We start from the raw sequence: 25,764 nt of genomic DNA, 5'->3' as shown, positions 1-25,764 counted from the left end.
AAATCGATTTTTAGAGAGAAAAAATTACTTGACATTATTAGTGACGTGATCATTTCTACACTTCAAATTCTCTTTTCTCTAAAATATTAATACAAATCACTGTATAGTTCGCTTAAAGTTCATTATGATTTTAACAGATTGAAGTATAATTGAAGAATAATTTAACTTACTTATAATAGAAATTTGTTTCATATAAATTAGGTTTTGGACTGTACCTTTATGGATTATACTAAGTATGAATTATATTTATACTTGGTATATGGAAACATTAATTCGTCTTATAGATGAATTAATTCATTTTACTGGATTTATCGTTATGATGGTAAGAAGATTCTTTGAAGTTTTTCGTTTTATTTATTCGAGTGTTTTGTTTTCTCATTATTTCATACAAATTCATAAATTTCAATGTAATTAATGAAGGGATTAATTATGAATACAGTGATCTTGAGTATTGTTAGAGTTATGAGGGCAATTATCACTTCTCTTTTTCCCATACGGTGTAAGAGTTCTTCTAGAGGTACCTGAAAAGAAGATTGGGTTAGGGGTGGTTTTAGTGTCTTAAGAGTGTGACCGCAGTGCCTAAGAGACAACTGCTTGACGTTAATCATACACGAACTTTTTTGTGAGTAATTTTCACGTCAGCTCCGTACTTGTTGGGACCTTACAACTGGAGACGGAAATCCTTGGAATAAGGCGAGGTGCGATTTTTTAAGGTCGACCTTTTCTAAGCCCACCCTTCCTTTGTTGGGAAGACAGCATCGTTGATATGCTGGTTGTCTGAAGAAAACATTTTAATGCCATCACACCTCTGTAGAGTCAGCAGTACGAATTTGCCCTCGGACTTTGGGCTTGCTGCTTTTAGACTTATCGCTCTTCAACTGACCTGTGTGGCATGGTAAGACTTTGAAGAATTATTGTTTCAGCCAGTATAACTCGATTGGTTCATTACGATAGGTAAGCCCGACCACCACTTCATGATTCAATGGATCGACGATGGGCGAGACTATAATTTACAAACGAACTGACCAGGTATAAGATAACAGGTCATGAATTTTGGCACAAAATTCATTCATCCATTTGGCTAAATAGCGTTTTGGCATTTCAACTGATGTCAGTTCATGATGAAAACCCGAAATCTAATTTCTAACCCTAACCATCAACTCTGTATATCGTAATTCTAATTCCTCACATTGGTTTATAACCCTCATTTGATCCTAGTTATTAGGTGAAGACCCTCAAGGTCACTTTAGCGTCGCTCAAAGGTCCTCCATAAATTATAATCCCACTTGACGATAATGCAACCAATGCTTAACTGTAACTAGTTTGCTTTAGTGATCCATAGATAAACTTCCTAATGAATATTGAAGGGTAAAAATTTACAGAATTCCCAACAAAGTTAAATTTTGATAATCAGTTATTTAAAACAAACTTAAGACAATAAGTGATCACATCAAATGTGACACAGTCTTTGTCAAACACAATGCGCACCAGTGGGAAATGACCGATCTTATGCAAGTTAGATTTTGATGTTAGGTGATTGTTGTTAGTCGACAGGAAACAATCCTTAACTTACTCTGTCAAAGAAGTTCACCTTCGGTTTTGAGGGCAATGAATCGATAGAATTCAACCAGGATTGTGGAGTGGACATTACACGACACTGGTCACTTACCACACAGTGATCAATCAATGTAAATCGGATTTCAAATATCTTACATTACTGTTTCTTAAATGTTAAATGATTTCATACAGTTTACTTGTTTCATGTTCGTAATATGTATTATATTCTGAAAAATAATTCTTTTCCAGGTTTTCTTAAGACCAGATAAAACAAATCTAATATTTCCATATCATACTAGTGCAATTTCAACAATCATATCTAGAAAGAAAGATGATAATGATAATTGGGAAACAAAACTAGTTACTGAAACTGTTAGCAGCACATCGACAACAACAACAACAACAACAAAATCACCGCAACTATCTATTATTCCTATGAAGAAGAATGTAGCACAAACCGATAACACCAAATCAGTCAATAAGAAAGTTTCACCACCTCAACGACCGAATCCACCAAGATTATTTAACTTAACCGGGAAACCAGGTGATTTACCAGCTCCAGGATCTGTTCTAACTAGTGGTTTATCGGAATTGAGTAAAACACCAATGAATTCACCAAAACGTCCACAAACTACACCAAATTTAAATAGTGGTGTAAACAGTCCACGTTTGCAAACAATCGATAAAGCTGGTTCAACACATTAAAACATCATGGGATATATGTTAATAAATCATAGTTATATACGCTCGCCTGTGTGTAGCGGAATGATGAATTGATCAGATAAACGATAATTTCATTAGCTGTTATTAGTACCATTTTAATAAATTCAATTAATGTTTTATTATGCTTTTTTGACTGTAGTATTAATTAATTAAGATTTTAAAATTCTTTATGATTTTCAATGAAACCATGAACTGATCTAAGTTAGACTACTACTAGATTGATAGAAGTTAGACATTAAAACCGTTGGATACCAACTCAGTGATCTAGAGGTTAGGCGTTCGCGTATGAGATCAAAGTCCCTGGGTTCAATTCCCGCGTGAGGGGTCTTGAATGAGCACTGCTAAAGAGTCACATACTAGGACGGAACAGGTTTCCAGTGCTCCTAAGTTTTTAATGGTGGTCTAAATTATATCGGTTAATGATTTCAATGAAACTCAACTATCTCCACAAACCTTTATGAGAAATTCTCAGTGATTCTTTATGATATTACCTTGTCTTTGGTACGGTTGGTTTGACCTTGTTCGGTGCTATGGTAAAACCCCGAATAAATGGACCGATATGCGAACGCTCACTAACTACGTGAAAGTTCTTTGATCGGAACCCCATTAAAAAAAACGAAGAAAAAGATAGTCAATTTGGCCTCTGTATATACGACTATAAAACTTCCCATGATTAAATACATGAATTACTGGGGCATAACAAATATTTAAAAGATTACAATATATGCATTTAGGGTAAATAATCTGTGTAATAGGCATATAATCATTTCGCAACAAGTTCAGAAAAGGAAACAATACCACAACAGCTGAGTCAAACGGAAGTTTCATATTTTATGACCGCTGACCAACATCACGTAGAAAGTAACTAATCAGAATCCCGACTCCAATTTGGTCTATTTAGCATCAATTATTTACTCTATGACTGAGTGACTATGAGTTAGTCGACCAATTCCATATCTGACCAGCACTATTAACTTTGAGTCGACACCTAGGTTCCTATTGGTCCACAATTCTCTAACATCTTTCTCTGCCCTGCCAGCCTATACCATATTTTATTTCAAACAGACGTAGTTTATATTCAGACATAACCGACTAAATTACATCATAAAATAGAAAATAACAATTATACAAGAACAAGCCAAAAATGGTTGGGAGTAGGAGAAACTGTAAATTATAGACTGGCAACAAAATAGAAACAGTTTAACGGTCAACCGAAAGCTTAAGATGATAAGTGGAATATATAGACAAGGTAATCTAGTTACTTAATAATTATACAATAAAAATATACGTAACAATAATCATCCATAACGTAGTTCTGTAGATTACCGTTCCCTAAATCTTCGTCCTGATATGACATAAAGCTTGTCATTAGAAGAATAAAAAACACCACACAAATTGAGTATCATTAGATAGACATTAAGTGAATATGAATGCTGATGTTTTGAATTATAACACTGAAAGTTTTTCATTCTCTCTTAATGATATTGTTCTAAACGTTTAGTCTCTATGGTGTACAAGATGATAGTCGAGGGGTAGGGACAGTCAACTCTCCCTCTCCAAATGCTTTCACATGGTCATGCGTATACAGCCACTGTCAGAGAAGTCCTACTCACTGCCTTCTCGAACCACGTGTGTTGTTTAAGAAATTAAGAGGACGAAGTGAGTATGTCCGGTGCTTTAACTAGATTGGTGGACACGGAGAGTCCACATAGAGAAGTTGGAAAACCCTCATCCCAAATGAATGGTGCACATGGGCTACAGTATCCTGAAGGAACACATGGCATACAAACCAATTGTTGGGTACCAACTAACATGAGACTGCATCTCCTGACGTTGCTCCACTGCCTTGTGGATTAGACCTTTGGGTCAAAGGCTCTAAGTGTGACTCCCGAAGAAAACCATCTGCATCGGTTAGGGCACCCTGTCAGTATCACAGCCCACACACAAATCAAGTGACTTGTGTAGTGCATATGTATTTGGTGCCCCTTCGTATCAATAATTATGTGTTCAAATAAATAAAAGAGTGTGTTACGGACTATCCCCAAAGTTATCCCTATGCTTCGCACATTGATATCCTTGATAACCATTAATACTATAATTTCCAATGATGTACAATGTCCAGAAGGTAAAACAAAATTGTTGTAACAGTTTATTTCAGTACAGCATCAACTGATATTTAAACAATAAAGAGAAATATATATGTAGGCTGTCAAATGTGCTCAATCATGCATGTTCATACAAGCAAAGAAATATATATGTGTTAACGATATAGGAACATTATTAGGCAATTGAATAAAAGCTTCAACAGTGAAATATAAGATGTGCATTTCGTCCTATTCAGGATTCATCAATTGTCAACCACTATTCAACTTTTCCTAGCATACTTGTCACTTAATGACAATATCAAAGTAAATTGCACAATATATAAATTATATCATCAAATGAGATTAATCAATAGCAGTCCTTAACATGAACAACGGGAAGATTTAAGCACTTTTACAAATCAATTCATATTTGAATTAGTTCCCTAGAAGGGAAGAATTTATGGAAATGTGATAAATGCTTCAATCAACCCGAATAATACTGAACATAAATAATTTGTAAAATAGTCAGTGATCAAAACAACACTGACCCTATTCACATACATTAGTAGCAGAGAACAAATGACTGAAGATAAGTTAACACAACTCACCAAGTACGAATTTATATTACTCAGTCTTAATTCACACAATTTATGTGTAATGCTACACTAGCTATCTGTACCAAAGTAGACGCAGGGTATTAAGGAATGATAGTGAATCAGTTGATGAGGTTGTGGATCTTCGACTGAGATGGTTGGACCACGTGTTACGTGTGCCTGAACACCGATTACCACGACGTGCAATGCTAACCATTGTTGGGGATGGTTGGAAGAAATTTAGGAGTGGCCAGACCAAAACGTGGCATCAGTCTGTAAAGTCACTGACTTCTGGTCTGAGCCATGTTGGTAGATGCAGACTACTTGGTTGGTGTCCGCGTGACTATTGTAACCAATGGTTGGATACCCTTGATGACGTGGCCCAGAATCGATCATAATGGCGTAAGTGTATACACTCTTTGTCTTCCCTTGAATCGTAAGATTAAAGTTGCTTTATACCATCATTTCTACGAAATGCCCTGGTATGGCCGGGAGTGGGGTGGGTTCGCCCTCCTCGAAATGCTCTCATACGGCCACGCGTATAAAGCTTTTGCCAGGGAAGTCCTACTCATCGCCTTCTCACAAATGGGGTGTTGTTTACGAAAATGAGAGGACGAAAAGAGAATGTTCGACGCTTTAACCGGATCCCAAACCAATCGTGCACATGGGCTCCAGTATCCTGAGAGAACAAATGGCGTATGAACCAATTGTTGGTCACCGGCTACCATGGGACTGCATCTCCTCACGATGTCCCACTGCCTTGTGGATCAGACCTTTAGGTCAATGGCTCGGGGTGTGGCCCCCTAAGAAAACCACCTGCTTCGGTCTGGGAACAGCCCACACACACAAATATGGTGTGGCGCATATGTATTTGGTGCCCTCTTGTACCAATATTTATGTGTTGAAATAATAATAATCCTGTACTATATCCTTATACGCAGTCTTTTTTATATATTACCACCATTGAATTAATTACTTCTATGAATCCGGTGTTCATCTTGATGTGCTAATGTGGTATGACAACTTGAACTGATGTAAATATGTGCCTGGTCATACGTTCGAGCTAACTGAGGCTGAAGTGGGGGGGGTTCGAACTTGTGACCTAACACATTTGACAGATAAACGACTCAACATTAAATTCACTTCTTCCTCTTCAGAAAAAAAGAAAGATCACAAATGATTTGTTTTTATTATTAGAAATTTGAATTTGTCCCCCCTTAAAAAGAAAGAATTCGGAAATGAATAAGTTAAAACAAACAAGTCAAGTTATTTGTTCAATGATCAAGTTGAACAGAATAAAGATAGATAGATATGTACGACATGTATGACATGAATTATATTTAAAAAAAAAACTAAAAGAAACACAAAGACAAATACAAAGATCCTCTATATGATGATGATGATGATGAAAGAACTCAACGTGTATTTTACATTAACACTATTCAACTTGGTTTTTTTTATGAAAGGAACATTGAAACGTTTATCTATACAAAACAAGTTATGTATCAAAATTTCTTATTGTGGGAATGTACAAATTAGTAAACAAGAACTTTGTAAGAATACAAATATCATCATTGAATTAGTTTCTGACTAATGACAGTTTATAGATATAATGAAATGTGAGTATATTACATATTCACTTACTTACTTACTTACTTACTTACATACATACAACGATTACCCCTCGTGGAAGAGTATAGACCGTCACCCAACAACATTCTCCATTGAGTATAAATATTCACATATTATTATTATCTAATCGATATTTTTCTTTATTACAATAATCAATATAAATCAATTGTTTCTTATATTCATAATTGATTCTAAAGGATATTGATCAGAGAGAATTTCATTTGTTTTAATAAATGCTTGTTTAATATATGATACAATATTATCAGAATGTACTGATCGTGCAGCATTTGTTTGAGAGAATGGTTCTAGGTTAGTGATTATTTTGTTTTTTTTGGAGGGGGGGAGGGGTGAAAGAAAAAAAACGGTAGTAATAATATCTAGAAATTTACTTACTAAAAAAAACATGAATTACTTTTAATAGTTGTGATCATGAGTCAATTGAAGCTAGATCATTATGGAAAACCTGGAAGTACTGGACGGCTGTTTCGCCCTAGTGTGGGACTCTTCAGTAGTGTGCAACCACGATCCTGCCTCGCGAGATTCGAATCCAGGTCCTACCAGTCTTGCGCGCGATCGCTTACCCTATAGACCACTGAGCTGGCTGGCATCCGACGGTGTTAATGTCTAACTTCAATTAATTCACGAGTTTAGGCGACAGTCTACCATTGTCTTCAGTGAGTTGCTATCTCACAACAGACCTGGTTAAATCCCACTGCTCATGGATTTTCACTAGAACTCCAGGAAATACCTCTTGAAGCATATGATGATTATAATCAGAGAGGGGTTTTGTGGATATTATAGTAAGTTTGAGAGTTTAGATCATGAGGGAGGATTGTGGATGCGCACTGCTGAGGAGTCCCACAGTAGGACGAAACGGCCGTCCAGTGCTTCCGAGTTTTCGATTGTGGTCTAACATTGATCAGTTCATAATTTCAATGAAATAAGGGGATAATTGGTTCACCAATTGTTAAGTTAACCAACAGATACAAGGAAAAAAGAATACTAACCACTCATAAGCAGTCCAATTATCATACGGGAATTTCGCACAAACTACTTCATCAATTATTATTCATCCAGTTGATTGTCTACAATGCATACGGTACAACACTTATTCAAGTCAACATGACACTAACAGTTGGATGATATGGTAACGTGGGTTACTGTCTTTATAAAAAGGAAAAAAGATTTCGTTTGCCTCATAATCATCAGTATTGACAATTAACGCTTTTAAAGTTTTAGGGTAACTACTCATTTATCAAGTATATATTAATGTGGTCGAGTTCGAATCTGCCTGTTTACATGTGATAGCTGATGACAATAACCGGTAAACTCAAATTGAATTATATAGCGAGCATTTCGGATGTAAGACTTAATATAGTTAAAAAATCAAGTAGTTTAATGGTCACTGTGTTATTGATGAAATAAATCATTAGTCTCTCGAATAAGTCGATAATCGAACTAAATAATACAACTGCTCTTTTAACGGACGATCTAATCAAAGAGCTCATATCTAGTCATCTCGAAGCTATGATAATTTGTAACTAAAAGCAACTTGAATAAAAAACACTCGTTAAGTTTCAGTCAGTCGGTCAGCTACAACATAGGACTAGGCACATATATACATCGGTCCAAGTTGCCAAACCTCATTAGCACGAAAAGATGAATACCAACTTCATAGAAATAGTTACTTCAATGGTAGTAATTTATAAAAGAAAAATTGTATATAAGGATATAGTACAGAAAGAAAGAATTAGTTCGTAGAAATAAAGGTATAAAGCAACTTTATTCTCACGATTTAAGAGAAGATAAAGAGCGTATATACCTACGTCATTGTGATCGATCCTAAGCCATGTCATTCAGAGTCTCCAACCATTGGTTACGATAGTCATATGGACCCCAAACCAAGTAGTCTACATCTACCAATATGCCTTTGTTATTATTTAGTCATGACATGAATTAAATTCAATCAAAATGAATAATACACATAGTATGGATCATATAGAAGAACCATTTACCTTCAATGAAAATTTTACAATTTCGTACAATATAACCTTGTTCATAGGGTGGTAAATGTTTCATAGCTATATGTTTCATTAATGGTGTTTTATGACGAATTGTAATAGCCCATTTATTAAAATCAAATTGATTTGTATAATAATAAATAAATCCAGTAAATAATTCAGCTAAACTATTAGAATTATTTGATTGTAATTCATTCCATGGAAGTTCAATATTCATATCTAATTCATACGGTTCCATGGTGTAATTAAATAAATTCTATGAAGAAAATAAAAAACAAACAGAGAAGGAAATTATAATAAATGATTACGGAAGACTAAATAAGAATAACTAGGATGATTCAGAATCAACAGCCCCAAATGCCCTGGTACGGCTGAGAGTGGAGAGAGTCCGCTCTCCCTCTCCAAATGCTCTCACATGGCCACGCGTATACAGCCTCTGCCAGGGAAGTCCTACTCACTACCTTCTCGTGGCGGGAGTGTTGTTTACGAAAATGAGGACGAAAACCGAATGTCCGACGCTTTAACCAAATTCCAAACCAATGGTGTACATGGGCTCCAATATCCTGAGGGAACAAATGGCGTATGAACCAATCGTTGGTCACCGGCTTCCATGGGACTGCATCTCCTTACGATGCTCCACTGCCTTGTGGATCAGACCTTCAGGTCGAAGGCCCCGGTTGTGGCCCCCTAATTAAACCACCTGCTTCGGTTTGGGCACCCGGGCAGTATCACAGCCCTCACACATATCGAATGAGATTTGTGTGGCGCATATGTATTTGGTGCCTCCTTGTACCAATATCTATGTGTTAAAATAAAATAAATAAATCCAGAATCAATACAATTTAACTTCTCAAAAGGCTCTGGTACGGTTGAGGGTAGGAACAGTCAACTCTTCCTCTTTAAATGCTTTCACATGGTCATGCGTGTACATCCACTGTCAGAGAAGTCCTGCTCACTGCCTTCTGGAACCACGGGTGTTAAGAAATTGAGAGGACGGACAGTGAATGTCCGACGCTTTAACCGGGTCGGTGGATATGGAAGATCCACCTAAGGCAGCTGATAAACCCTAATACCAAACTAATGGTGCACATGGGCTCCAGGATCCTGAGAGAAAAATGGCGTATGAACCAATCGTTGGCTAAACGCTACCATGAGACTGCATCTCCTGACGTTGCTCCACTGCCTTGTGGAGTAGACCTTTAGGTCAAAAGCTCGGAGTGTGGCCCCCTAAGAAAACCACCTACTTCAGTCTGAGCACACGGATAGAATCACAGCCCATACACTAATCGAGTGACTTGTATGGCGAATATGTATTCGGTGCCCCTTTGTACTAACATCTATGTGTTCAAATAAATAATACGATTTAACATGACCATATCTTATTTACTTCGAACCAAGCTACTTAGAATAAATGAATTGTGATTAGCTATAGAATCTAGTATGAGTTTCGTCTTAAGTAGGACTCATCAGTTAGACAGACCTGAATTCCAATGTCGATGATCACATCGGCACTAAAACTCAGTGTATCTTTTGCGTCAAACACCTCACTTATTATCTAATGAGTTATTAGGTTCAAATAGCCATTAACGTGTTCAATGGATATAATATTTACATTATTATTAGTAGTAAGTGTTTAAATTATCCAGTTGTTGACTGAATTTCGATCGATTTTTCTGGTATTCGATTCAAGTTGTTTATAAAAGGATAGAATCATTGATCGCTGATCAGGGCAACTGAAATAACAATACACTTAAGAAAAAGACAAGTGTCAGTTAATTGTAAATGTGTCGAGTATATATCCCAGGTTAATGATGAATATATGGATTCTGAATAGCCTAATTAATGATCGATTGGACGTGAGCAAGTTGAATAGTTTCAACAGATGTTTTAAAGCTTTACTGGTGATGGTATTCAACTTAATCCTCAGATTAATAATATAGCAATAATGAAATTACAAAGAAGAGATAGTCCAGAATTTTTCCGACATAATCATATTCTCATTCCCGTTTCTACTGTTATAACTAGGAAACTAGCTCCGGCGATACTGTTGTAACTGGGTAGCCAACTACTATATCTGAGAAGTTGTCGCTGTTATGCACGCATCGACTCTAGCCACTCCTCAGTCTTACTGCTTTTACTTGACAATCGAGAATTTCTGCAATTCCTACGACACAAAGTGAGAACACAAAAGTCTAGTACAATGAAGGTTGAATTCACCATCCAAAAATATTTTTCTTTACACAAGTCCTAAAATCACATCCTCTTTAGACTAAAACATGATCGTTCATATAACTAATTTCACACAATTAATAGTATCACATACAGGTGAATACATACAGTTACTATAACAACACACATGAAATATAGTTCACCTGCATTAATGCAGTGAATGGAATTATCACAATGAACGAGAATTCATATAAAACAAAGTTTATACTGAATTGATACGAGAAAATATTGACCTAAATAACGTCATTTCAATGGAATTTTGTTATCTGAATTGAATGGTTTGGTCATGGAGTTTTCATTGTTCTCCTGAACGAAATCACAGTTCTTTTCCTTTAGACCTCGATGTTGAACCACATGTGGAGAAGTTCGAACACTTCACTTCTACCTAAAGTTTGTGCTGATGATGTCGTACAGAAACATAATGAAAGCTTCACGAGCAAACCATCCAGCTCAGAGAACAAAACTCCATCAACATCATCCATTTGAGCTACAAATCTTCCTCATTATCTCAACGTCATCTCAATGTCATATTACTATGTCACATCAGTAAGACGACATAAAATGAACAAGACGAATAACAAAGAAGTTGAGATGAAAATTATTGCAGTTGTAATGATGATGATGATGATGAAGACCGAATACTGAAAAGATGGTTCGAAAAAAAAACAGAATGAAAAGAATACTGAAACTCAGGGTCAAAGATAATACAATGGATAAATGGATTGACGTCATATTGTGACCAATTTTGATGGATATCTGACGATTTCTCTTTAACTACTAATAGTAGTTATCATATGGTCTCCACAACTATGTAGTGTGGAACTATTAAGGTTTTAGTTAATACAGTCAATAAAATCATAGATCAAAACCCTATTTTGATATGGTTGCCCGCCCCTTAGCTTTTTCCTAACTGACGTCTACAGTAATAATACCATTAGAAGTATGTATTTTTTTAGTCCGATGACACAAGATCGAGAACATACATATACAAACACATACTGGAAACTTTTCTTGCAAATTAGGTAGAATTGGTGGGATGCAAGCGGTTTGAAGATAATGAATAAGCATTAGAAGTAAACAATAGGTGGATAGACGACCACGTTGAGCATCATGAATATCCAAACATTGAGCCCAATGTTTAATGAAAATTCCCAATGGTCTAACACGCCAATCAACTAAATTTTTTTAAAGATAACAGAAACAAAGAAAATGGATTAGCCGATTAATGATTATTAGTATTAATATTGTCGCATATTTTAACACAGGTGAAAAAGGAAATTCAGCGATCCACAGTAAAGACACAACACGAAGCACTCAACATTATCAATTATGTTTTAGTATGGCCTTTCATTTTGAAGCTAATTACATCGAACAGTGATAGTATCGACGGGCGACTCCTGTTTCTAACTCTAATTAAATAGTTTGTTGATTGTTATCGAAATATACATGCCGCGAATCCTCGTATATAATCATCGCATTAGAGAATGAAGGAATATAAATAAGTCAAATACGAGAATGATATTTGAGTACGCATATTTTGTACACTCGTTGATCCAGACAGATGGATAAAGAAACGAAGTGAAGGAAGCAATGAGAAGAGAGCGAAGCAAAGTAAGACGAAATGACGCTCAGTGGAGAAGGCGAATGAGCTAACCCAATTTAATTAAGCGTCATTCAATATTTATATTCAGAAAAAATAGGTTACAGACACATAATGAATAGGGTAAGTAATTAAAACACGTACGATCATATAAAAACAGTCAGGATTGATAAGCGAATAATTGACGAGGTCAAAATGTGGCTTGAAATGAATGCATAAATTGATGTGTACAGAAGCTAGAATAGCCTATGTGGACTTGACATAGAATCAGCCACTACAATGTTTTGTGGGCGATGGAGTTGACGAACTTGGCATATCTAAATTATTTCAATCGTTGCAGACTTATAAGCTATTAGATTGGGACAAATAATTGGGAGAGATGAGACTTTTATAGCTATTCAACATAGAATGATTATACCTTTATAATGTAATAACCCTAATTTTAAGAATCCGATTGACCCAAAAATTGTTGTGAATTCAATAATCAGCTTTATATCGCTTGTCCTATAGTTATGCACACATGATCTCGTATTTGTGATGCGTTGTGGTCATGTAATTCATGTATATAGACCTTTGAGTTATGAGGAGAAGGGTGAATACAATAATAAGAAGTTTATCTATTTCCTGTGCTAGTCCTCTGAATAACTACTGCGGTTAGAGAGAGTTTGTTGAATCAATAAGCATCAAAATTTCGTGATCCATAAGTTACTGATTAGGAGACCGTTGTAATACCAGATAACTTAAAGTAAATAACAGCAAAGAAAGTTGTGCCGCTAATACAGAATATGTACAAATAAAACTACTCAATTAACAATGGATTACACATTTTGCAGTAGTTATACAGGCTTTCATTGTAATCATTTACACTATATGACCTGGTATTGTAATCACTAATGCACAGAGACAGAGACCTGCAAGCCTATTTGCCCTCGAGCTTATTACAACCTACTTTCCAACCAGAAAACGAGATCAGCAAAGCAGATATTAATCTCTAGTCACTAGCTGACTCGATAATCAAGTAACCCAAACAAGCCGGAAAATGCAAGATATTATTGTATCCTCAAAGTTTAAATCACGAACCGACCTCGGTTAGACAACTACTGAAATCCAGGAAGCACTGAATAGCTGTTTCATTCAAGTACGGAACTCCTCAGCAGTGTGCATCCACAACTGAACAATCAGGATTCTAAACCAGAACATTCGGTCTCGTGTGAGAATGCTTAATCATTAGACCACTGGGTCGGCATCTAACGATGTATATGTTCAAGTTTAATCAAACTATGGTATTGTGTAACCATCATCCATTGCCTATGGTATCTACTGTCTCACACCCAGCAGTGTTGAACTGTAGTGGTCACGGATTTTCACAACTCAAGTTTCATTAAATATGAACATTTTTTCAATACATCCTGGTGATATTGAAATGAATTGAGGTGAATGTCAGAAGGGCTATTTATAAAAAAAGTAAATAACATGAAAACAGATGTGCACTGTGAAAATTTCAGTTTGTTCATTAGTAAAATTTAACAGCGAAAAAATCAATTCCATCTTACAAATAATGTCTGTATTGAATTCCTATTATATTTTGCATATGTGGCTAATAAACATCCTCTTGATGGTCTGGTATGGCCGGCATGGAGAGTTAGCCCTTCCTCTCCAAATGCTCCTATGTGAACACGCGTATATAGCCTCACTGACTTCTCGTGCTGGAAGTGTTGCTTACGAAATTGAGAAGACGAAAAGAGAATGTCCGGTTGGAGTTTAAACTGGTTTGTTGGGTACGGAGCATCTGCACAGAGGGAAATTGAAGAACCCTGATTGCAAACAAATAGTGAACATGGGCTCCAGCATCCCAAAGGGAAAAAGTGGTTTATGAACCCATTCATGGTCACCAGCTACCACGAGACCATATTCCTTAATGTTGATCCACTGTTTAGTGAACTAGACCTCTGGTTCAAAGACTGGGAGAGTGGCGCTCTCTAAGAAAACCACCTGCTTCGGTTTGGTTACCCGGGTAGTATATCCCACTCAAATGTAAATTCAGTGATTTGCGTGGTGTATGTATATTTTTAGTGCCTCGTTGTGCCAATAGTTTGAAATTATTTTATGGTTAGCGTTTTTTAGCGAGTTAGTTTTCTACGGGATCAATAGCAACCTACTGTGGGAGAGAACAAACCAGATTCCAACGGAAGAAGAAATCATGAAGAAGCTCTGGAAGTGGACAGAACACACATGGAGAAAAGCATCCGATCGCAACACAAGGCAAGCCCTTAATTGGAATCCTCAAGAACAAAAGTGAATAGGAAGAGCAAAGAACACAATATTCAGAGAAATGGAGACAGATATGAGAAGAATGAACAACAATTGGATAGAACTAGAAAAGAAGGCTCAAGACAAAGTGGGTTGAAGAATACTGGTCGGTGGCCTATGCTCCATTGGGCCTAAGTAAGTAAAAACTTGTTACACCAATGTTTATGTGTTTAACTAAACAAAAAAAGTAGAAATATCAACATTGAAATTTTACTCACTTTTTGCATACATAGCTAATAAATATGTATTATATAATCCATTTACATTATTTACATTTAAATCACAATCAATACCGGTATATCTATCACAAAATTTGATAATTGGAACTTTAGCACGAATTAAGGTGAAATGATAAAGGAAACCTACACAAATATAGAATGATGATAAAAAAGATAAAAAAGAAAAAATATATTAGAGGAACAAAGTTGACAAGAAATCAAACGTACATGGGGGGGGCATTAGAAACATTACTCTGTTTCAGTTATCAGAAAGTCAATGTTCAATTACAAGGAAACTATACCAATAGTCTAGAAATAAGAAATAATAATAATGATGGAATCGATCAATCAGAATGTAGTTATTTGTAAGCAATGATGGATAGTGGCTAGCAGTGGAATCCAGGACGCGCGTTTTGTCCTATTTGGGACACGTCAGCTGGATGTACCTGCATCTCAGAGAGTTGATGTTCACTCTGGGACTCGAACCCAGTACCATTCGCTTCAAACGCCATCGCGTTATCCACTCAGCTACTGAGCTTACAAATAGCTTGTGAATTAAGGTAATGTCGAGGCATACGCACAGTATGCACATATACCAATAACAGACTGATCAATTGCAGTCTTAAACCTCAATGGGAAGACACAAGCCAAACAATACTAAGAGAATTCAGAATGTAGTTAGTTAGCAAGTGTTTAATTTAGGTGGGATTATTCTTTAAATGGTTTGTGTTGTGGATGCGGAGGAATAGACCAATAATTATCATATTAAGTCCAATGGTGTCCTTGGACTTTAAATGGACATTTCCTATTGGTCGATATCTGTTCACTTGTTGAATATTGTACAAAATGTTGTTTTCTATTTTATGGTACGATGTGATATGCTTGATTGGTATATAAACAAAGTATGTTTGAAATATAATGATTCATATCTCCGAAGCTGTGACTTGTGTTCTGGACTCAACTGACTGGGCAAGACAGAGAAGTGGGACCAATCGAGACTCTAGGCCGTCCGTACGTGTTTACGTGTCACTGTAATCGATCGATAAGCACGCTGCTCTCTAATTTTCCAGTCAAGGACACAACAATTAGCACAGGGTAAAAATCGACCCAACTTAAATTCATAGCAGTTTGTTATGATTAACCTACTTATCTGGTGCATTTTTTAGCGAGTTAGGAAGAAGCGCTGGAAGTGGATAGGACACACATTGAGGAAAGCACTCAACTGCGTCACAAGGCAAGTCCTCACTTGGAATTCTCAAGACCAAATGAAAAGAGGGAGACCAAAGAACACATTACGCTGAGAAATGAAGACACACATGAAAAGAATGAACAAAAATTGGATAGAACTAGAAAGGAAGGCCCAGAACAAAGTGGGTTGAAGAATACTGGTCGGCGGTCTATGCTCCATTGGGAGTAACGGGCGTAAGTAAAGTAAGTACTTATCTGATATTAGTAGTTTGATAAAAGTCCTCATTCCGGTTAATTTTGGTGATAATATGATTGTGGAAAATTCATAGTATGTAAGACTATTGAAAAAAAGAGTCCTCTTATGTAAGCTGGTGTTAAGAAAATGGTATGCAGAGAAGATATAGAATTCGGAGATATGGTCACCTTAAGAGTATTAGGGTTGAGAGTTTTAAAAGGTTAAGAAAGTCAAGTTTGTGATGGTTTAGGTAAGAGATTCAAGGTGAGTTAAAATAGAGAGTCAATTTACTTTACTTACGCCTGTTACCCCTCGTGGAGGAGCATAGGCCGCCCACCTGCGTTCTCCATTCAACTCTGTTCTGGACAATCCTTTCCAATTCCTATTCTTCCTTTTCATGTCTGCTTCCAATTCTCGATGCAGTATGTTCTTTGGCCCTCCTCTTTTCCGGTTCCCTTCAGGATTCCAATTGGGCGCTTGCCTAATAATGCAGTTTGGTGATTTCTGCAATATATGTCCTATCTACTTCCAACGTCTTTTCTTAATCTCCTCTTCAACTGGAAGCTGAATTGTCCTCTCCCACAATAAGATGTTGTTGATGATATCCGGCCAAAGGAAATTGAGTATCTTGAATAGACAAGTGTTTATAAATACTTGTACCTTCTTGATGATGGTTGTACCAGTAAAACTGTCTTGATGTTCATACTGAAGATTGTGACTCTGATATTTATAGACAGTTGTTTTGAGTTCCATATGTTCCTCAATTGTAGGAATGCGGCTTTTGCTTTGCCGATCCTCGCCTTTACGTCTGCATCCGATCCTCCTTGTACGTCTATTATGCTGACCAGGTACATGAAAGTCTCCACATCATCCAGAGCTTCTCCATTAAGTGTGATTGGGTTGAAAATAGAGTTACCATTCAGATATGTGATTTAACTAAGGGGACATTTTTTACTCGCAATACCACGTTTAACTCATCAACCTCGCTTAGATACGATCTACCATATCACAAGGATGTTTTAGCCTACTCACAACATCATATTCAATGTGTGATTGCATAAAAGATATTGTCGTCAATTTAGACCACCATTGAAAACCTGGAGGCACTGGACGGCCGTTTCGTCCTATTGTGGGACTCCTCAGCAGTGCATACTCACGATCCCACTCGCGGGATGGGAACCCAGGGCCTTCGATCTTGCGCGCGAACGCGAACCTCTGTACAATGGAAGATGGTCGCGGATTGGTCGACGTTAGACATTAATACCGTTGGATGCCGGCCAGCTTAGTTGTCTAGAGGTTAGACGTTCGCGTGCGAGACCGTAAACCCTCGGGGTTCGAATCCCGCGAGTGGGATCATTGGTGCGCGCTGCTGAGGGGTTTTAGGAGGACGAAACGGCCGTCCAGTGCTTCCAGGTTTTCAATGATGGTGTAACATCAATCGATTGATGGTCTCGATCAAAAATATAATAATCTCCACAACCCTAAACTGATAAATCTCTATATTGTATATCCGTTCCATTACATAACACATACAATAATATAGTGTGAATTCCTGATCACAGAGTAATATGAATAGGAAATTGCATTTCTGATTATAATTACAGCACAAATAAAAAGGAAACTAAACAATAGGTTAGTTCATAGTAGTGTGAGAAAGATGAAATATACAATAGTAAATTATGCGTCAAACGAAAGATTGCAATTAGAAGAATATTACAGTATCATAAACTACTTGTCTAATAGTTACACACAAAAAAATACAACTAATAATTTGACATCTTTAATTCTTCTTCAAGATTATCCTCAAAACAAATAATTTTGTCTCTGTGGGCTAAACACTTGACTAAGTTTCTCTTATAGTGTGATGGGACGAAGGTAAAGAGAAAAGTGTGTATATTATTTTTGTGTAGTCAGGTTACGATAAACACTTATTCTTATGAATCTACCAGCTCTTCTCTTCAATAAGGCATCTAGAAAGGAGTTGGTGTTGTACTTTTCTTCTTCCATTGTGAAGGTGATTGCCTAGTGGACTCTATTAAATGATTTTGGTAAACTCTGAGCTTCACTATTGTTTTTTGTGACTATAAATGTATCATTCATGCAGTGAAAATAAAATTCTAGTTTGCCTATCACTCTTTTTAGATGACTGTTTTCTAATTTTGTCAGAAAGAAATAAGCTAGAACTGGATTTAATGGTGATCCCATAGCGATACCTTCACATTGTCTGTAGAGTTCTTTATTAAACAACAAATACACATTCATAGTATATCTGAGTATTAATTACCTTAAAGAGGAAACTCGAATGTCAATCCCCATTTCTCGAATTTGTAACTAACCATATATGAAATCAACCATTTCTATGAAAGGTACGTTCTAAATAAAGATATATCAAGTATTATCATGAATTTCTTGTTCACCTTCAAAATTTTAATTCTTTCAACAAATTCAAAACTATCTCCGTCAGTCAGCTACAAAGTAGGACCAGGCACATATATGCATCGGTCCAAGTTGCCATACCGCATTACCACAACGAGATGAGCAAGAAATTCATAGAAGTAGTTACTTCATTGGTAGTTATATACAAACCAAAGGTTGTGTCTAAAGATATAGTACAGGAAGAAATAATTATTTCGTAGAATTATTATTATTATTTCAACACATAAATATCAGTACAAGAGGGCACCAAATACATATGCGCCACACCATATTTGTGTGTGTGGGCTGATACTGCCCGGGTGCCCAAACCGAAGCAGGTGGTTTTCTTAGGGGGCCACACCCCGAGCCTTTGACCTGAAGGTCTGATCCACAAGGCAGTGGAACATCGTGAGGAGATGCAGTCCCATGGTAGCCGGTGACCAACAATTGGTTCATACGCCATTTGTCCCCGCAGGATACTGGAGCCCATTTGCACCATTGGTTTGGGATCCGGTTAAAGCGTCGAACATTCGCTTTTCGTCCTCTCATTTTTGTAAACAACACCCCTTTTGTGAGAAGGCAATGAGTAGGACTTCCCTGGCAGAGGCTGTATACGCGTGGCCGTATGAGAGCATTTCGAGGAGGGCGAACCCACCCCACTCCCGGCCATACCAGGGCATTTTGTAGAAATGATAGTATAAAGCAACTTTAATCTTACGGTTCAAGGGAAGACAAAGAGTGTACACACTTACGCTATTATGATCGATTCTGGGCCACGTCATCAAGGGTATCCAACCATTGGTTACAATAGTCACGCGGACACCAAGTAGTCTGCATCTATCAACATGGCTCAAACCAGAAGTTAGTGACTTCAAGCACTGATGCTACATTATCGTTTGGACACCTAACTTTCTTTCAACCATCCCCAACACTAGTCAGCATTGCGCATCGTGGTAATCGGTGTTCAGGCATACGTAGCATGTGGCCCAACCATCTCAGTCGATGAAGATTCACAGCCTCATCAACTGATTTACCATCATTCTTTAGTAGCCTCCGTCTGATCTCACTATTACTTACCCGGTGATCCCAGATGATGCGAGCAATATCTTTTACACGGTGTTGTAGTGGCTTTTAGTAGTAGTATTAGTAGTAGTAATAGTAATTGCAATATAATTAAAACTTACGACATTTTCTTAATGATTGTAAAAGTCGACTTAATATAAACGTTGCTTCACTTTTCTGATGTAAATCGCGTGATGTTACAAGTAAACACATATCCATATCACTTTGATTTGAACCGAAACCATTTATTGAAGAGCCAACAATATACAGGCCAGCATCTTTTTTAAAAAAAAAAACACACACACAGAGGAGGAAGAAAGTGTACTGAATTAATATGAAATAATTTTTCACGTTCTTAGAAAATTACCAGTCAAAATAGATAACTCAAGGACTATGTGCATCGGTCCAAGTTACCATACTGCACTAGCACAAGATGAAAACCGGATTCATAGTAGTTAATTCAGTGGTGGCAATGTATAAAAAAAGATTGTGTATAAGGATATAGTACAGGAAGAAAGAATTAATTGGTAAAAAGAAAGATATGAAGCGATTCTAATCTCACAGTTTAAGGGAATACAAAGAGTGTATACACCTACGCCATTGTGATCGATTCTAAGCCATGTCACCAAGAGTCTACAACCATTGGTTATGTTAGTCGTGTGGACCCCAATCAAATAGTCTGCATCTACCAACATGGCTCAGACTACAAGTTAGTGACTTCAAGCACTGATGCCACGTTTTCGTTTGGCCACCCCTAACCTTCTTCCAACCATCTCTAACACCGGTTAGCATTGCGCGTCGTGGTAATCGGTGTTCAGGCACACGTAACATGTGGCCCAACCATCTCAGTCGATGAAGATTCACAACCTCATCAACTGATTTACCATCATTCCCTAATACCCTGCGTCTAACCTCACTATTACTTACCCGGTGATCCCAGCAGATGCGAGCAATATTTCTAAGGCATCTGTGGTCAAATACTAGTAGCTTACGAATATCTCCTACTCTTATTGACCACGTTTCGCAGCCTTAAAGTAGAACAGAACGAACGGCCGAGCAGTATACTCGTCTTTTTATTGATAGACGGATATTTCACCTTCGCCATAAGTGACGTAAGTTGGCAAAGGCCAAACGAGCTTTTCGAATCCGCGTAGAGATTTCGTCAGACACCAACCCATTAGGGCTGATCAGACTTCCAAGATAAGTGGGGTTGTCAAATCGTTCGACTACTTCACTCCCCTAACAGCTGACTAGTGCTATTATTACTATCTTTAAGTATTTTCTAAATCCAGTTACCATTACTGATAATATAAAAAAGATATATGAAAGACTGGAATTAAATCAACATTTAAATTTTTGGATTACCTATCAATGCAGTTAGACATTTTTGTGTGATGTAAAAATGTTTCGAATGCTCTCTTAAAAACGTGAGGCAATAAAAACTCAAAATTCTAGACATCAATACAAAAGTCTCCTACAAAGGTCAGGGCTTAAAACAAAAAATACTAAAACGATTTCTATGGATTAACTTTACTGGTAAATGAACATTTCGTTGGAGGTAGTCGGCAGAAAGCTGTGGGTCAACGTTTCATTGCATTGAAGAAACAAATATGGCTTAGTTACTAGGTACAGATTCGTTTAGTTGGAGTTGAGTTATATTCTATATATAAAGGCTAATAATAGTACCGTTTTCCAAACCAGAGATTGCGTGGCTTCAGCCTATGAATTAGTGGCCGAAATTTTGATTCTTTAGTCTCTGAAGAACTGTTCTTTACACTAGTAAAGAGAATCCTCAGCCAATGTCCCTCCTGGGATTCCAAACCGTGAATTAGGTACATTTTAAATACATTTAACAATTAAAGCACTAATTTCGTTAGTAACTGATAACTTTTTATTCCAGAGTCCAGCACAAAGATATTTCTAACAGTGACAATATAAAAATTTCCCGCTTATCATGTCAGTTATTTACCAAGCACATGTACGTGCAGTCGGTGAAGAGGTTAGCGACACTGACAGCCTCCCCGTACGGAACATGATGGAATGAAGTTGAAATCACTAGACTAATGGTTAAAAGTCAAGTGAATTAATTATGGAACCGGTGCCTCATTGTATATAGAAAGAGCTGTAGAGAAACTAGCTTTTCGAAGTTCAACCATTAAGTCTCTGTTTTGAACCCCACCTTGTATACTTCAATATTATTGTTAGCTAATACAATTATAGCGTGGCTTATACTCAAGCATCCGGTGAATAAATTAGTTTAAATTAAGTCTAAGTTCTTGTGAATTAGGTTACATATAATAATTATGGATAAGAAAGGTACTCTTTTAAAATGGTTTTACTTACTTTCGAACACTCCTGATACAACCATATGTAAAGCATTAAGTAGACGAACTTTCTTTTCATATTTTAAAGGACTTTGTCTTGTGCTACTATATAATTCCCAAATTTTTACTGACAAGTTTTCCATATACAATGAACAGGACAATGTGGAACTAGTAGGAATAAATGATGAACTGGTTATAAATGGCTTTGCATTTGGTTGAAATGATGCAACAGACAGAGGAGTTCCATCAGGTACACAATTTCTGTGATTGATCATTTTCGATTCATTACTACAAACTGGTATATTTGATATGGGTAAGTTCACTGATTTATTGACTTGAGTTTTACTAATTTTATTTTTCTTGAACATTACTAATCTGTAACAAACAACAGAAAAGTGAATGTTTAATACTGTAGGAAATTATGTTTAGATAAAGGCAAGATCACTCTAAATTATCACCGTACACTCATGCTATCATCAACAAACTACCTTTAAGTATGATATTAAGAGAAGCATGCAGTAGCAATTATCTCGGCAAGACTCTAATTTATGGACTAGCCAATCAGAAGCGCCTTAGAGATTTCAAGGTTACGGCGCCAACTTCAATGCTTAATGGGTTCACAAAGAATTTTGTACAAAAAGTGATAATTGAGCGGCCATAACAAACAAAACAGCGAAACTATAATTTGTTTGTGGATCAGTCAGGTATAAGATTATAGATCTCGGATTTTAATGCGAAAGCCTTTTATCCATTTGGTTAGGCCCGAGCTCCCAATTTCAGGGAAAATTTGACCCATTTTGGGGGAATTTTGGGGAAGCCGCCATATTAGACTTTGGGGAAATGGCACAATAACCCCAAAATTTCCCCCAAGTTGAGAACTTGGGTTGGAGAGCGTGCGGACTCCTACATAAGCTTGATTATGTGCATCGTTTCGTTATCCATAAGTAGCATTTTATGTACTCGATAGCCGAAGTACACATAAACAATATTGGAACTATGTAGTCGAGGCTTAAAGAGCTTTTGAGACCTTCATCTTTAAAAAATTGGGACGTTAGATCCAGTTAGTGGGTGCGCGGTAACTGTCGAAACACTTGAAATTAAACCACTTACTAAAGTAAAAACAGAGTCATCAATAAATGAGAAGTTAGAGTACGAATATGGTTTATATATGACCCTCGAGCAACGCTAGAATGACCTTGCGACGTCCGTCGACTTAACAGGGCTAAATTAGGGTTATATATAAGTGTGAGGAAGTAGGCTTAGGATTTACAGTTGAATTTTGGGGTTATTAATTAAATTATATATTTTCATTACGAAATGACATTTGTAGTGCCAAAATGGTATTTAGGCAGATGAATGAGTGAATGTCGCGCCAAAATCCGGGATCTTCTATCTTAGATGTAATTGGTTCGTCCGTAAATTACCGTCATGCCATAAAGCTGATCATCCTGATTTCCAAGCTTAGGTGAATAAGTTGGATGGTCTCGAAGTTTGGACTAGGGAACGAGTTCTAGAAAGATTGTGCCCATGCACATAAAATACAGCAACATATACCAATTTACTATCAACGGTTCATCACTTCCACGCTTGCAGGAACGCAAAGACTTTGAGGCAACGGCATGTCATGACTTTAAAACAACTGTACACTTCAACTCAACAGCCGCCGAATGTTCTCGAGCGCTGTGGTCACTTCGACGCGCATTAAAATGCCTTGACGAGGAGACGTTTCGTATTTTATACTTCACCTACGTAGTGCTACACTCATAGTACTGTATGAAAGCACTCGGTCCATGTATGCAGACACTCGAGCGTGTTAACTGTATGGCAGTAAATTCGGCGAAGGATCTTTCCTTATGATGAGCACTTAAAACGTCATAATTGTCTAGTTTTTTTACTGTATGACGAGCAACTTTTGATAACTCGCAAGAAACTTTTTAATAGCACATGTACTCATCTCATATATTATTGACCTGTTGTTATGTTTTTTAAATAGCATTTGCTTTAGCAAGATTAGTGAAGGGTCATTCCAAACTCTTTTATGATGAGCACATGAAACGTCTGAACCTTCTTCTCTCAGCTCAAAGTGCGAGGTGACCTTATTCTGGCATTCAGTTTGTCTAATAACTACATAGGTGTTAATGTGTCCTATCCTTCTGTTCTCTAGAGAACTAATCATCTCAGAGGACATGGTAAGTAAATTCAAAAACAGCCAAATAGTAAACTCAGAGTGGGATTCCCTTTCTCTTATCAAGTGGTCTGTGAAAGGAACGCCTTGCCCGAACATGTCACAGTCACATCAGTGACGAGGAACTGACCATGTAGGGTGATCGAAATGTCATTGAACTCTAGGTCAACCATCCTGCAGTTGGGTGATTGAATGTCGAACAGTTCATCGCTCCCCTTCAAGGTCAAGGAAAACCTATGAGCATCAATTAATCTTATGACATGGGCTGACCCATGTGGTGGTGGTCACACTTTCCCTTGTACTTAATCAAACTAATATATTCCCGTAACAACCTCCCCTGTGTTATGCGGTCTTTAAAGCAGCAATAGTACCTTAATACAACAAATGTGTAAACCAAGTTAGGTGTTGACCGTGAGGTATGGCTTCCGAGTTAGCTGTTGGGTATACCATTCCTGTCTAACTCAAAAAGGCCATCAAGCATCCAACATAGATCATCAACGTTATTACGCTACAACTAATTTTAAACACACTTAACGTAGTTTCGAATTTCGGTGTAGTCCTCCTTAATTTCATGGTATTTTTGGGTTTTTCACCAAGTCGTGTTAAAATCCGTCCATTTCACACGACTCAGGAGAGAGTTTTATGATAAAACTCAGTACTTTATGAATGCAGATGATTTTATTCGAATTCAATGAAACTTAAGAGTTTTTTATTGGCGATATTTTCCAGTCTTTTGTAGCATAACCACAATCAACGATATTGTCTGATTATACGATAACACTATTACTTACATATTCCGTAGCCAATGTTTCGTCATTGTTTCAACGTTTTAAAGATTCGGGTCAATGAAGTATCTGTTCAACGATACTTTAAAGCCTTCCACCATGTAGTTTAGTCTTCTTAGTTCCTCAATTTTTGATTGTCTTTTCACTCCAGCCTAACTACAGAGGACTGTTTTTTCAGACAAGGTGCCGAATTTGGTAGGCTGCCATAACTAATCGACAAACTTGTAGCACTATACATCCGAACAACTTAAGCAACGTTTTAGTTACACAGTCCGCGAGAATTGTGCTGCGTAGTTGCCACAATCTACAAACTAGTTTTTTGGGCACTGGAATTTTTTTTACCACATTGGACTAAAATTGAATCTTCTGAGGATTTTAGGAATTCGGCTACGAGATATCAACTTCGGAAATGTCGCTATGATAGCGTGTCGGTAACTAAAAGATCTGAACAACAGTTGTGTTCTATATTAGGTCGTCCTGTAGCTCCGTATTTCAGTGAAGTATTCCTGGTTGGAATCTATGGTGATGTAATGAAACAACTTGATCTTAACAAAATATCTGCAGCTGTTAAGAAATTTTAACGATTGCCCTTGTTTTCCGAAA

The 25,764-nt window shown here is 37.1% G+C and overlaps 2 protein-coding genes across 6 annotated transcripts in view; one reads left to right on the top strand and one right to left on the bottom strand.

Annotated features, from left to right (window-relative positions):
• The window catches only part of MS3_00009701 (uncharacterized protein), a 30,846-nt gene extending 28,468 nt beyond the window's left edge, over positions 1–2,378 (top strand). For all 3 annotated transcript variants that reach the window (XM_051218106.1, XM_012939263.2, XM_051218105.1), the window contains 2 exons: positions 202–322; positions 1,807–2,378. In XM_051218106.1, the coding sequence (XP_051064542.1) occupies positions 202–322; positions 1,807–2,262 (577 nt within the window). In that variant the 3' untranslated portion in view covers positions 2,263–2,378. The remainder of the gene's footprint in view (positions 1–201; positions 323–1,806) is intronic.
• A 5-nt stretch (positions 2,379–2,383) lies between these two features.
• Positions 2,384–22,788, bottom strand: PAPD4_1 (Zinc finger, CCHC domain-containing protein). Of its 3 annotated transcripts, XM_012939264.3 has the most exons (7): positions 22,680–22,788; positions 22,211–22,566; positions 19,990–20,145; positions 14,968–15,111; positions 11,839–12,014; positions 8,605–8,866; positions 4,808–6,894 (listed from the first exon to the last, which is right to left on the bottom strand). In XM_012939264.3, exons 2-7 carry the CDS (start codon positions 22,557–22,559, stop codon positions 6,752–6,754), a joined length of 1,230 nt encoding a protein of 409 aa, XP_012794718.2. In that variant the 5' UTR covers positions 22,560–22,566; positions 22,680–22,788; the 3' UTR covers positions 4,808–6,751. The 3 variants fall into 3 exon arrangements, with proteins under 3 accessions (XP_051064539.1, XP_051064540.1, XP_012794718.2); XM_051218103.1 differs by adding an exon at positions 2,384–4,807 and having other exon boundaries at positions 6,622–8,866; positions 11,839–20,145; XM_051218104.1 differs by lacking the exon at positions 14,968–15,111 and having other exon boundaries at positions 2,384–8,866.
• Positions 22,789–25,764: the final 2,976 nt, after the last annotated feature.

This window comes from Schistosoma haematobium, chromosome 7 (genome assembly GCF_000699445.3).
Source record: "Schistosoma haematobium chromosome 7, whole genome shotgun sequence".
In the NCBI taxonomy this organism is placed as follows: domain Eukaryota; kingdom Metazoa; phylum Platyhelminthes; class Trematoda; order Strigeidida; family Schistosomatidae; genus Schistosoma; species Schistosoma haematobium.
The sequence above is the reverse complement of the archived record's forward strand: the minus strand, read 5'-3'. Positions and strand labels throughout refer to the sequence as shown.